At 42.7% G+C, this 14398-nt stretch overlaps 1 protein-coding gene across 2 annotated transcripts in view; it reads right to left on the bottom strand.

Annotated features, from left to right (window-relative positions):
- LOC117432456 (rho GTPase-activating protein 39-like) overlaps positions 1-14398 on the bottom strand; it is a 47865-nt gene that overhangs the window by 9085 nt on the left and 24382 nt on the right. For both annotated transcript variants that reach the window (XM_059003669.1, XM_059003670.1), the window contains 3 exons: positions 5621-7004; positions 2481-3048; positions 2030-2119 (listed from right to left, as the gene is read on the bottom strand). In XM_059003669.1, coding sequence (XP_058859652.1) covers positions 2030-2119; positions 2481-3048; positions 5621-7004 — 2042 coding nt within the window. The remainder of the gene's footprint in view (positions 1-2029; positions 2120-2480; positions 3049-5620; positions 7005-14398) is intronic.

Below are 14398 nucleotides of genomic sequence, written 5' to 3'. Positions count from 1 at the left end.
ACTGGCATATGTATAAAACTCTATTCCAACTGATAACTTATTGTGCCACTGGAACAGATGGGGCAAGACAGCTCTATGCCAACGCCAACTGCACAGGGCAGATGAATTGTGCTGACATATGTATTATTTTTCCCCCCCAATTCATTTTCTCTGCTCATCTTGAGATTTAAGTCCTGTCACAACTTAATTTAGCTGGTGGGCAGGGAACGTCCCAAAAAAACTAACAAACAACAAACATGCCAAAAAAACCCAAACATACTGGCTACTCCCTCTAGCACTAAAATCAGCACCTATAAATAAATGGTAACACCGACAAAGGCGTTTGTTATAACTCTTTGTGTTTGCTGGTAGCTATGGATGAATGCCTCCGGGTTGAGGAGGAAGGTGACTCACGCACTCAGAAGGAGTGGGATTCATGCTTCATGGAGGACACGTGCTCCTCAGCGTTTACAGACATAACTCAGTAGTGGAAATTAAAAGATAATTGCTGGTATTACAGAGTTTCTCATTAAAGCCCCGGGTGCTGTAGCACAGCAACACATTCTCTCTTCATGGGGTGGGACAACGTGTCATTGAGCAGTATTTTAGGCAATTTGCAAACACAGATCTGCAGTGGAATGTCTGAGTCCTTGACATATTCAAGAATTGTGAAGGCTCTGTATTGCAGAATACCTGTATTATAGACAAGTTATGCTTTTAGGCAGAAACTAACCCTGATACAGTAGAATAATTGGAAAAAAATCAAGGAATACAGCTGTGTACCAAATAATAAGCCAATAACTTGAAGTGTCTATACCCCAGAGAAATAAGTCCCATGACCTCAATATGGCAGTCACATTAGGTCACAGTTCAATCTGTTAGATTTTGCCCGCTGTCTCCAAAACATTGCAAATATAACAGCGGAATATCAAATGGTTTAGCAGACATCAGCATTGGTTTAATTATACAATCTTCCCTATAGGGATGCTTAATAATGCCATGTGAGGAATTACTGTACAATGGCAGGTAATAAATATTATTCACGGGGATGGGGGCTACATCACAGTAGGTGGCACAGCCCAAACTGGACATGTATTGGCATTTGGCCAATTAGAAACTGTGCAACCTAAGCAACGGAGCACTTGCAATACATCACTGGTGAATGCAAGTGGTTTACAGAGCTTTGTAACCAAATGTCACTGCAAATAAACTGGCATGGCTTATTTGCTTTGCCTGACAATAAAGAAGCCTGCCTGCTGCTAAGTGCCACAGCTCTTGCTTCCTCTATCTAAAGATCACAGGTACGCCAAAGAAAAAGTGTGGGATTTTATCCGTGTTACGTCCTGAAACAAAAATCGCACCCTCTATATTTGCGAGGGTTGGGTGCTGCTGAAACAGAAAAGGCTGACCTGTTAAATTCATGGAGCGTTCTTGGTAACAGATCAATTACACTTCTGTAGTTTCTCACTCAGCCGTGCACAGAGTCAACATTTTTTCACTGTAGCTGGATCCCAGTGAATGGATCAATTGATTCATTCTTGCTTGGAGCACAGGCTGGGACTGCAAGGCTTTGTATTCCCTATGTATATTGCCCGAGTTGACCCTGGCCCATATAAACACTTGGTGGGATACTGTTGCACAACAGGCATAAAAGCATGCATCCTACAGCAAAACCCTTATGAGTGAGTGTCCTATAAATATGGGTTAAGCTTTGTCATTCATAACTAACAGCAGTAGTTCATTTAAGAACATTCATTGCGCAATTTTTAACAGACACAACCTAAGCATTTTAATACAGTTAATAGATATCGCAAAGATACACATTATTCACAAAGGCACCACACAGAGGTGCTTGTTACTGTTTGTGTGCCAACACAGTACCATCTGTAAATGGGAAGTTGTAGAAGATTTCGTTTTTTCATGCATTGTACTTCAACAAAAAAAGAAAGACTCAGTGTACCGCAATCGACCTTTCAGCTTGGGAACTGAACCATGTGTTGCCGTTTCTCATTCTCACACTCTCGCACTCTATGAGATCATCGAAACTCACCCTCTTCTTCCGTGTTCTGTTTTCTCTTTTTTCTTGATTTTGAGTTCTTCTTGTTTTTTGATTCCAACTGGTCCTTGATACTCTGGGTAACTGTACAACCAAAAAAAAAAAAAGAAGACACAGAAATATAAAAGGGCACTGTTGCACATTAACCATTCCATTCTCGACCGTGAAATTAACCCTCAACTCTGAAAATGCCTACCCCCCCCCAGTATGTTACCACTTTCCTATCCATAACTTCAAAACACGCTCTGAGTCGCTTCTCGATATCAATTTACAGGAAATTAAATGATTTCCACTGAACGTTCCTGCTTAGTTATATATATAAAAAAGTGCTCGTCTTTCTAAGCCAAACAAAATAAATGATTATTATCTTATAAGCGTTCCAAGACATCTCTGCTTCTTTCATATAACAATCTTGCACGTCTTGCGGTCAACAGCAGCGACTCACTTTTCTTATCATATGCCGGGTCAAGGTGCCTCTGGATATAGCCCTCCAGGTAGCGGCGGAACTTGGGTGAGGGTGAGAAGAAGGCCAGGCTGATAGCCAGGAGCTCCCAGCCGGCTGCCATGCTGTGGAGGCACAGATTGTCCGTGGTCTGCCTGACCAGCTGAATGTAGAGCTCATCCCTCAGGGCCTGCATGCTCCAGCACTTGGTGACGATGACGAGGGCCACGTGGGGCCGCTCCAGCCGGGCCTGCCGGTCTCCCATGTAGACCTGCACCAGCTTGAACATCTCGCAGGCCTCCTTCTTCACAGTCCTGTCGCTGGTGATCAGCATGGGCTTCTTGATGGAGCCCCGGTTCCAGGAGAGCATGTTGGCGATGGACACCCTCCGCCGGAAGATGCCCTGGGTGTGCATGTTGAGGTTCTTGGAGGCCCAGTCCGCCATGCTGACCTCGGCCGGAGGTTTGCGCAGTGTGGCGTAAGGGAACTGGTAACCCACCACAGCGGAGCCCAGCGTGCCGCTACCCTTCTGGCCGTTCTCCAGTTTTGAGTTGGATTCCAGCGTTCCTGCCTAAAAAAACAAAGCAATACAAAGAAATCAATAAAAAAACTAAAACGTAGACGTCCAGAAGGCATTAGCCATGTTCAGGGATCGGCAACTCTGACAAGGTCTTTGTTCCAACCATGTTCCTAATTGTTTAACTGAACCAATTAAACCTCCAGCTAGGTCCAAAGGAATTAATTATTCATGTATACCTGGTAATTCTGCTGTAGAAAGACTCTAGGACCAAAGTTGCCTATGCCTGGTCCAACTGATTTTTGGCTTCTGTTCAATGTTAAAGATAAAATATTCAGCTACAGCATGCAAAACCTTTAATACTAACCTTGATTCAAGTACTATTGACAAACAACAGCAAATTCTCGTTTTTAAAAACAACGTCGTTGAGAAAGAGCATCCAATCCATCAACAGATAAATGTGTTTGTAATCTTGTTAAAGTTACACTTCTCTGACTGACAAAAAATCCAATTTCAGAATATGCTGATTTGCAAAAACATTTCCATTGTCTGCTTGACACAGCTGCAGAGAGAGGATCTTTAAAAATAAATAAAATTAAAAAAAAAAATAGGAAGTGATGACTACCAAGGTCATATATTTATTTATGTTTACCAACAATTGCATTTAGATCATTAGGAAAATGTTAACAGTAGAATGTTGTATAACATCACTGCATTCAAACCAAATTAGCCCCATTAAAAGAAATCGGAATTCTCTGCAATTAAACTGAAAAGTTAATCTGAAAACTACAGATGAAGTCACATTTCTGGAGGACATTATCAATATTAAAGACACCTGATCCCTGAACAAAACCCAGAACAAGAAGCTGTTCCTGCAATATCAACGCAGCTACGAAACGCAAACTTGCCTTCTTCCTACAGCCCCTGCAGTCCTTCATACCCCAGGAGAAACATTCAGCATCCTCCCACAATCAGCCACCTTTTACTTCATTCCACTCAAATGATCAGAGCCCGCTAAAGACTGGGATATTCTGTGCATTGCGACAACGTCTGATGGTAAAGGCACTGCCCTCTATACAAATTCCCTACAGTGCCCAGACCATATGGATCTCAGCATTCCCCTTCCTATACGGTGGAAGTTCAGATCTCCAGCACTGCTGTGAACTGGCACGCATGGCTGCCCAGACTGCTAAGAAGTGGTGGTGCTGGGCTGGCCTTCTACCAGACTTGAGGGCTGGTCAGCAGCAAAGAACCCCACTGAATCTAGTACAGCACGCCTGTTAATATACCGGCACATGTAATGGTTTTGCATGCATTTAAAAGGAATGCTAACAAGGTTTGGTTCATGCAATACAATAGAGATGTTTCGTGTGCCCATAGTGACATCACAAGAGTTAAGCATTCCTAAAAGTAGCTGACTGTGCACATCATGTGTTGATAACGGGAGAGGAAGTGAAGTAGTGTAACCTTCAGGGTGCAGGACTTGGAAAACACACAAGACAGCACTTTACTGAATGTCTGAAAGAATTATTGTGCATTAGGCAAGCAAGTCCCCAGTATGTTCATTGATGCCAGCTGGAGCACAAAGAAATACAAGTGGAAAGAGCCTGATAAAAAACTGCAATGGAACACTGTTTTCTAAGCAAAGAAGCTGAACAAACCAAGGCTGCATGAGAAAATCTGCAAACACTGCATGTCTTATTTTTTTTATTATAAATTATCCATACAGAGAGCTATTTACAATACTACAGAACATAACTCTCTAGACAATTTCCATGAAAAAAATTAATAACTAGAGATTCACAGATTTACTTTAAAAGCCTGAATAAGCAAAGGAATCCCTTACAATTGAACTAAATTACCTCCAATAAAGAAAAAAGAACAAATTAGGTACTAGACAAGTTGGATTCCCAGACTAGACAGAATCAAACAAAAATTTCTCCAAAAGCACATAGTGATGGAGCATAATATGTCTAAATGTTAATGGACAAGGCCAAGTCTATTTCGGAGAATGATAAAAACATTTAATCCTTCATAATCCAAACAAATAAAAATAAAATTAGGCAACCCACCTGGCAGGTTAAACAAAACCTCACACGAGCAGTTCTCTAAATGATCAAAGCCTCTGGCGTAACATTTATTTTCCTCATGCAACATACAATCAGGCTTGATGCTCTATATCTTAATCCTGTTTCAGCATCAGCCGTCAGTATTTCCAGAAGACATCCCGAGATTCAGACAAAGCCACCTCTTCCACCGAACTGACAGAACACTGAATAAAAGTATTTGAAGGAATGTATTTCGGCAGTGTTAATTACAGAAGCTGCCACCTTTAAGCAATAAAGCCAAACACAGTAATTACAGAACAAGTTAAACAGACTACAGCAGTATATTTTGGTGACTGCTTGCTGTCGCATTGTACATAAAAGGACCCACAATATAATGGGAGCAGGGAGGGGCTTATAGATGCTTCACACCAAACTTGCTACTGGCATGTATACTTTAGTTTTCTGCATGCTAATATGTAATTGAAATCATCCACTGTGAAATACCTGAGCACCCCTAAGCCCCCTGGCTATGGCTACCTATAGTAATAACAGAGTACGAGTGCCCTTACACTCTTTACCTGTGATGGAGATCTGGTTGGTTCAGGGGAGGACAGGCTGATCTGACTGGTGATGCTCTTCTCCAGGGAGTCAACTTTCTCGTAAGTCCGTTTCTGCCGGAGCTGCCCCTCAGTCTGTGGCGTGGGGGCAGAGGTGTCGCTGTGGCAGCTGGCCCTGGCGTCTTGGCCAGGTCGGTACAGGGAGCGGTTGCTGGCTGTGATGTCGTCTCTGGACCCAACGCACCCACCGTACTTCTTCAGAGAGTCCAATGGTGAGCGGGCATGGCTGGCGTCGCGGGGGATGGAATTCTCTGACATTTCCGTGTCCAGGCTGGCCTTGCTGCCCCGAGTGGTACCCGACCGACCCACCACTGCCCGCATCTCTGCCATGAGCTTCTCATTGAGGACGCTGAGCTCCCCGTTGCTTCCCACCGAGCCAGGCCGACCCTGCCCGCCTCCTACCATCTGTCTCCTCCGGTTCTTCCTCCGCAGGCTGGGCGAGGGCCCGGTGGAGTAGCCCGAGTCCTGATAGTTCACTGTGGCGACGGTGGGGTACTCCTGGGACGCTAGGCTGTTCTGCCGGCTGTGGCGCGCCTCGATGCTCTTCAACACGTTGGCCTCCAAGATCCTCCAGGACTGCTTCTTCTCAGAGACGTCTTTTTGCTGCTGGGCTGCCTTCGCAGAGGTCAGGCTGTCGGAGGTCCCAGCGGGGCTTGGGGATGACGGCTGCTGAGCCTGTTTGGAGGAAGACTCAACGTTGACCATGTGTTTGATGCACTCTCTGCCTGCAGGGCTGTATTCCGTTGCCGAGGGGTTCCTCTTGTGCTTGGACTGCTGTTGCACAGACGGGTGCTGAAGCAGCTTGGCTTGTTGCTGCTGCTGCTTCTGCAGGCTGTGGGTGGGGGTGTAGTGCTGGGCAGTAGGCCCGTTTTGGAGGTGTGCAGCCTCCACCTCCATTTCCATGGGCGGCTCATCGTAGATGGGGGACTCCAGCGGCGGTTCGTCGTAGATGGGTCCTGTGGAGGCGTATTTGGGGGACCCGGGTCGTGACCCTCCTGCCTGAGACCTCTGAGGTGTATCATAGGTCACGGCGGAAGAGTTGTTGTTGGACATTACCAAGCAGAAGCTGCCTTTGTCAGTCTTTTTGATCTGCATGGCCTGCTTGGAGTCGCCAGGGGAGGCTGGCACCTTGCTGGGCAGCTGGGTTTTGTCAGCCTGCGTGGGGGGAATATACCCCCCTGTGAGTTTGCTGGGTTGGGAGCCCACTGGATTGTTGTTGTTGTTGTGGTGGTGGTACTGCAGTATGTTGCCGGAGCCTGCTGTCTGGTTCCTGCTGATGTTGTTCACTTTCACCAGCATAGTTGCTTTCGAACCAGGGGTCGGCTGCCATCTCTGAGGGGAGTCCCTAGAAGACCAGAGAAAAACAGTGAAAATTAAAATGATTTCATAAAGGACATGCCTCAGTGTCGAACAGCAACTAGAAATCCGTGGTGTTTCTTTTGTTTTTTTTTCGTTTTGACTGAATGAGGTGCAATAAAGATCACTGGTTATTATTTAAGGTTATTTATGGCCTAACCTTGAAGGCCATCTTCACGGCCAATACGTTTATTCCCAGCAGTTAAATGAGATGCTCTGAACTGAAATCACCAATCAGGATCAAGCCAGGTCACAGTTAATGGACTCTGTAAGCTAGTCTGTAAATAACCCTGTCTGTGCCTACAAGAGTGTGGTGACTGGGATCCTCCTGAGAGAGCCTCATTGAGGGGACAAAACCCCTTTTTAAACATAAGGGTTTCATATTGATGTTTATATGGGGGGGGTTCTTTTAAAAACCTAAATAACAGGATTGATTAGAACAAAAAACAGCTGGTGAACGTTTGATACGTTTTGAAAATGGGTTATTGACGTGAATCTGGTGAACTCACTTGTCCAAACAATTTAAACTGAATTTCATTATCATCTTTACAGCAAAGTAATAATGATTTGGATGTAAAGCTGCGTCCTATTGCAGGGCGGTCACACCACAGCATTTTCAAAACATGCCTCCTAGTTGGGTTCACCACCTGGCCATGCCCTCATATCAACAGCTTTCACAAACTAACCCTTCCTGAAATACCACATCACACCTACAACAGGGCAGCACAACAACCCTTACAGCTGCTCCTTATTAGAATAGAACATGCACTGACACATAAAGACAATCCAGCATCAACATAAGAATCTACTGTTCAAAAAGTCATTAAAAACAGAATTAAAACACACCAGGAAAGTGCGGCAGTCTGCCTGCACAGTATCACTAAAATGCACTTAACGGTCAGCGTCCCACATTACTAAATATAAACTTCAATTCAAGGTACTATATGTCTGCCGATGTTATAAAAGTAGATTGCAGAGTGTTACTATGTCCTTCAGCAGGGCCTCTGCTAATAGTTTCTTGTCTAACTTCTCACCACAAATCATCTTAGCCCAATTACTGTAATTAATCTTCATCCGCTGTTCACACCAAATCTGACTCTAATCCAAGTGTGTGCGGAGCGGTTCAGGACGCTTGCACGTCTCACCTGCACGTTTCTGAGGCTGCCCACATTTCTTCATGTAGCCTGTGCATGAGCATTGACACTTCAGACAGGTCAAATGCTGCCTTCCCAATGCTCTGTGAACACAACTCCCCTCATAGCCACAGATGAAAAGCTAAAATGGAAAACGACTCAAATGCGAAATCACGTAAGGTTTACCTTTCTTGAAAATTTAAATCCGACGCCTTACCCGTCCTTTTTCTTTATTGTCTTTCCAAAGATACACTCTGACTCTACTTCCTGAACACAAATCAACCGTACATAAAAAAACAACAATTTTCCAAAATCCTATTTTAGCAATCCATACTGTAACACTCAAGATTTGAAATAGTATCACTGGACTGAAACAAAAGCAAATCTCTTGTGATTTATGACTTTCCGCACCTCTAATGGTCTGCTGAAGGTAATCAAGACTAGCCCTGTTTTCCCAGTTACAGCAATGTGTGTGCCCCCAGCATCTATCTGTAGCCTTTTAAAGCTAATTTTCAGTAAATTGAACAATACCAAGTGACAATGCCCTTGAGAACATTGACCTACAGTGTGTTTCCTCCCTCTCTCTGTGACTTGGCGTGGCTGTCTGATCCACCCATTTGTGGCTCCTAATGTGTTATTTACAATCCCAGCAGTTTGGAAAAAGTCTACTAAGTATAGGCTCTTTCCTAAAAACTTCACAGAGCAAATAAAACAGAAGCCATTGAATGTGTCTTTAATTTACTATAATTGTTCAGCTTCAACCCAAATGTAATTTATTTATTTATTTGTGGGTGTATTTGTACGATGTCAGTGCGGTGGCTCCAATAAAGCAAACACCAAAATAAACCTCTGTGTCTAAACAGATACAAATCCCCGGACACACAGTGACACAGAAAAACAAAACAATTGCCTCAGAAGACCTCACCCTTTACTAGACATTTGCGGAAAACATTATGACATTTAAATTTAGCAGGAAAAACAAATAATCAGAATGTTATTTGAGGTTTTTAAAATAGGTCTTCAAGCTGAGGACGGTTTACTTTGTTCTCTACACAATATTTGCAGTAGCTCAGAATGTTTTGATAATCAGAATGCCTTGTTGTAAAGTCCAAAATACAGGACAATTCCAAACACTGTCTGTCTGACCCCACCCCCACTTAAAGATTGTAAAAGCCCCCCCACCAGGGTCCCAAGTGGTCGTGCTCTTCCCTCTAGACCGTTAGTTCTCGCCGTGTCTGACAAAAAAAACAAAATAAAAACGAGTAAATTCCTCTTAATTAGTCCGGAATGATCAGAAGTCACGATAAGTCTATTTATTCAAACTTTGAATTTCTGAAGGAGCCCTTCCATATGAGAACAAAGCATCTGTGGCAAACGTGTGCGACCCATGAAATGACATCCGTGCCTGTCAGCACTAGAAAGCAAAATCACTGTACTGCATGCATTCTTCTGAAGACAAAGAGGCAGATGTTATTGTGTACCGTAAAACATGAAACGCCTGCTGGCAAGAAATATTCATCAATTTCACTTACTAAAAATTTGCAAAATATACATGCCGCAAAAATTAGCTCAAATCACTTTATATACAGCGGATGCATAGTTTACATGCACACATATTTGTTGCTTTAGTGAGGCAAAATGAAGGTGCTGCAGATATTTCCTGTCCTCTTTTTTTTTTTTTTTTTTTTAGGAACCAATATATCTGTTAAAATACATATGTGAAGCCGACAGCTAAATCTGCAGACAAACACAAAACATCCTTCCTGCATTAGGTCATCTAATACATTTAAAAACAGGAAGAAAGGTCGACTGGTCTTAGTTGGGTTATTATCGGTGAAACAATTTCATAAGCTCTGGGCTATGATATTTTGTTTATTTATTTTAAATTATTTTTGTCTATTTTAGTTTTAGCTTCATGGAACATTCTGGAGAGGCACTGTCAACAATAATACCCACATTGAGTCTGTTTGCCAGTGATATATTGTGATATGGTAAATACATCCATTACAGTATGTATAGTAGCAGGATTGTGTGCTTCCCTGATAAACTTGCAATTATCTGTCTATCAAGGCTTGATGGTGCTACTTCAATGACTAGGCCTCAGGCCTGTAAACAGCTGTTATATAAGCAGTATGGTTTTGAAGTTAATGAAGAGGATTGCTGGTCTTTTAAATATAAAAACTAGCTACTAAAGTAGAAGTTTTAAAATACAGTTTTTATTATCCAGCTTCACAGGCCCACGGCGTAGACATAACACAACTGATTAAAAGCAGCTACATCAGGGAGGGTCTAGAGTCCATGGAGGGCTGGTCCTGTGCAAAACATCTCGGGAGTATTCGGCCAATCACAGCTTGAACATCATTCACGGTTCAATGGGCTGTCAAAAGCTTTTACCAGTTAAGGGCCTAATAAAACGTGGATATTGGGACAGCCCTATTTCACGCTTATAACTTTTCAAAACGGTTGTGGATTTATTTGATGCCCGTGTTCTCAAACCACTGGATTATTAAATAATAAACTGAAGTGCAACAGATTGTCTCGGCTTACCCGTTTTTTTTGGTTTCACGCTTTGTTACAAGCACAGACACATATTGTAAGACTGAGAATGGCTCATGAAATCATTTTCAGCTACTATATATAACTATATAAATGTGAGGATCTCTAGGCCTTCAGCTTCTTCCCGTCTCAAACTGCCTCCTTGGGGGGGAAAAACATCACTGATCTTCGGTGAAAGAGTGTAAACAACTCGCTGCATCAGCCCCCATACCTGTGTTTAATGAGCGGACGTCTTGTGTACATATAGTTCTATGTACTCTGTTTGCCAGCCAACTGATGTGTATTGTTCATTTCCAGAAGAGAGACTAGAGTCTGCCTGAGATTTATTTCCTTCCTGAATCAGCAGGAACAATGGTCCCCCCTCGCCCCCTTCCAGCCAACCTCATTGTGTTCCATGGTACTGCCAGAGTCCTTAACCCCTTCACTCCTGCATAACTGCATGAACTGTGTGCCAAGACAGGAGTAAAGCACTAATGACACTAATGACACATGTTAAGTTTCACGTTAAGCAAGCAAACAGAGCTAAGTCGAAGTCTAAAATACCAGTGTAAACCCTTTCATCAGTGAGCAAACTACTCTTTGCAATTAACAGGGAACTTCGTTTACAGTGTACTTGGTCCAGTTCTCTTCTGGTGCCAATTTGTTCTTTTTTGAAAGACTCTCAGAAGGAGCAAATGGCCGTAAATGGCCACTTAAGTGGTTTCTTACAAGTTTCTCATCTTAAATTTGGCACTTCTGCAAAAGACAAAAAAAATAAAAATCACACACATACAAACAATACACACAATTAAAACACATGCAGAGTTGCTTCAATAAAACTCCTTAGAAACACAAGCAACCTGTCACAGAACTGTAGTTCTGAAATTCATTGGTCCAATGGAATTCCCAATCCCACTGCTATTCCCACTCCCCCCTGGAGGGCAGAACGATTGTCCACAATTCCTTCGTAGAAGCATGTCTTCATAAACAATACGGCCTTCCAAAAAATATACGCCATGTGCCATTTTAAACAAAAAAAGGTGTTGCAAGTACTGTATCTGTCTGTGATCACGGTACATTTACTGTATAGCACGAGTTGACCCTGTTACTGTTAGCATCCCTTGTACTTCCCTGACTCTGTGTGGGAAAGCAGGGTCGGGTAGAGTAAGGGGATCTCTCCACAGCCTGTCAGATCATGCCCATTAATTTTGCTTTAAAAAAGCAGCGAAAGATGCAATTTACAGGTTCCCAAGCACAGTGGAATGCAACGCCCCAAAATGTACGTGCTTTGGATTCTTAGCTTTATGACTAGCTTCTGATACAGTAAACTGCAGCAGTCCCATGCAATGTAAACTTCTCAAACAAATCCCACAATCAGACCTGAAAGGACATACAGAACTTGTAAATACTGCACCCCCTACCTGAAAGCCAGTGACCAGTACTGAAACGTCCCTGTTTTCAAGAGAAACTTGAAACTTGGGTGCCACCTGAGTATCTTGAAGCTAATCTAAACTCTTCTCTTACTCGAATCATAAATTGAAAGTTGCTCAATGATTTAAAACTGGCTCACTACTGTTATATCTGAAACCAATTTGAATTGCTACACTGCAACTGAAGCACACTATTGTACAGATTCAGCCAGCCAGCCAGACCAACATTCTTGAGCAAGAGCACTCACAAGCTACGGATTAGAGAGAATGAAATAACAGTAAGTTAAGCTTCAACATCCAAAAACAGGTGTCTGGCACTGCAGAAGCAATCCCTTACAAAGACTGCTTCTGCCTCTGCCACTGCCTCTGCCTCTCATTGAAACCAAGTGCCTTTGGGGAAAGGGAAGAGAAAGAGGGCACACTCGCCAAGAGGATTTGTCATGGGAAAGCTGAGTATTCCCAGGAACTGGATCTTTCAAAGTCCTTCTGCTTGATGGTCTACGAGGACTTACATGTGAAGAGTTCAAATACCTTGTGCAAACAGGCTTCGCTCTATAAAGTGTTTAGAACTCAAAATCATAAAACCAGAATAAAAACTTCTTGGCCAAGTAGACAATTCCTTGACCATTGTCTGTCGACACTTAATCCCAAAAAATTTAGCAGCCCAGTTTATTAAAACACGTGGAGAGAGAACAAAACTTGTTTTAACTCGTGGACATTTGTCAGGCAGTTTGGACAGGCCTGCTATTGCTATTCTGTTTTAGAAGTCTTCAATCATTGCACCATCTTCCAGTTAAAGAGATTAAACCAAAACTAGCAATTGCAGTCTTCCTATTAACCAACACAAATTCAATAAGTGAATGATTGCCAATAGCTGTATATAATGCCTTGTAATCTTGGTGGACTATTAAAAAGAAATCCATACAAAAAACAAAGATGTTTTTTTTAATACCAGTAATTTGTGGAAGTCTTGCGAAGACAATTAGATTACCAGTCATGGCGTTTCAATTTAGTCGTTGCCTGGGGTAAGAACGTTAATTACGCTTTGTGTCTTTATTAATATGTCTATTCTCTTGGTAAATGTCAAGTTGTATTAGAGGACAACGACTTCTTAATAGTTCCTTTTACTGGTGTTGGTGTGCGCATTATTAATAATCAAAACTTATTTGGAAATCCAAAAACAGGAAAAAAAAAAAAAAAAAAGTCAATGGGGATCTTCTGTTTCACAAAACCACTGGTAACATACAGCAAGCACCCCGATGTTAAATATTCTACGTAAAACAGGACAGCAAAAACAAAACAGAAAGACTGCAATTAGTTTGAAGTGAAACAGAAAGCATAAAGACAAAATGTGCTTCATCATTAGAAGCAGAAATTCCCAGCATATTGTAGAACGAGTTTTGGGTTTAATTTACATTTTGTTTAAATAAATGTTACTTTTTGATCTATATACAAGTTACGAGCATGAAGTGTGGGAAGAATTCGAATTTGTGTTTTAAAAAAATCACCACCTCCAGAGGTTGCTACCTAGAAGACTCTTTAACCACTGGACCACACAAGGAGGCTGTGTGGTCCAGTGGTTAAAGAAAAGGGCTTGTAACCAGGAGGTCGCCGGTTCAAATCCCACCTCAGCCACTGACTCACTGTGTGACCCTGAGCAAGTCACTTAACCTCCTTGTGCTCCGTCTTTCGGGTGAGACGTAATTGTAAGTGACTCTGCAGCTGATGCATAGTTCACACACCCTAGTCTCTGTAAGTCGCCTTGGATAAAGGCGTCTGCTAAATAAACAAATAAAGACAGTATCTAGCGAGAACGAGGGGTGTTGAGGGGAGGGGGTGCCAATACAGAGAAACAATGCAAACGCTAGGACATAGTAAGCATGCAAGTATTCAAGGACATGCTTCAAGTAAATGAGTCACCAGTACGAGACCACACAAACCACAAGGGAAATGGATCCAATCCAACAACAACTGGCTCCTGACCCCTGGGCACAGAGCCCCTCAAGGAAGCCTGCTTTCTCCCTGTAGTTCATTAGTAAATACCCAAACCTTCACTTGCATCTCCTTATTACAAAACAAGACCGCCTTCATGGAATAAACCACTCTGGGATATGCTGGTTTTGATGCCCGCTAATGGATTGATCTTTTCCTGTTTCAAAGAAAGATAAAATGCATCAGCACAATGGGGTTCTAGTGAACTGCAGGCATCCAAATCAAAAGACAGGAACGGTTTTCTAAAATCTAATATTGCTACCATAATTCTAGCAGCAGCCTGCCGAGGAGCC

Source organism: Acipenser ruthenus, chromosome 29 (genome assembly GCF_902713425.1).
Source record: "Acipenser ruthenus chromosome 29, fAciRut3.2 maternal haplotype, whole genome shotgun sequence".
Taxonomy (NCBI): Eukaryota; Metazoa; Chordata; class Actinopteri; order Acipenseriformes; family Acipenseridae; genus Acipenser; species Acipenser ruthenus.
The sequence above is the reverse complement of the archived record's forward strand: the minus strand, read 5'-3'. Positions and strand labels throughout refer to the sequence as shown.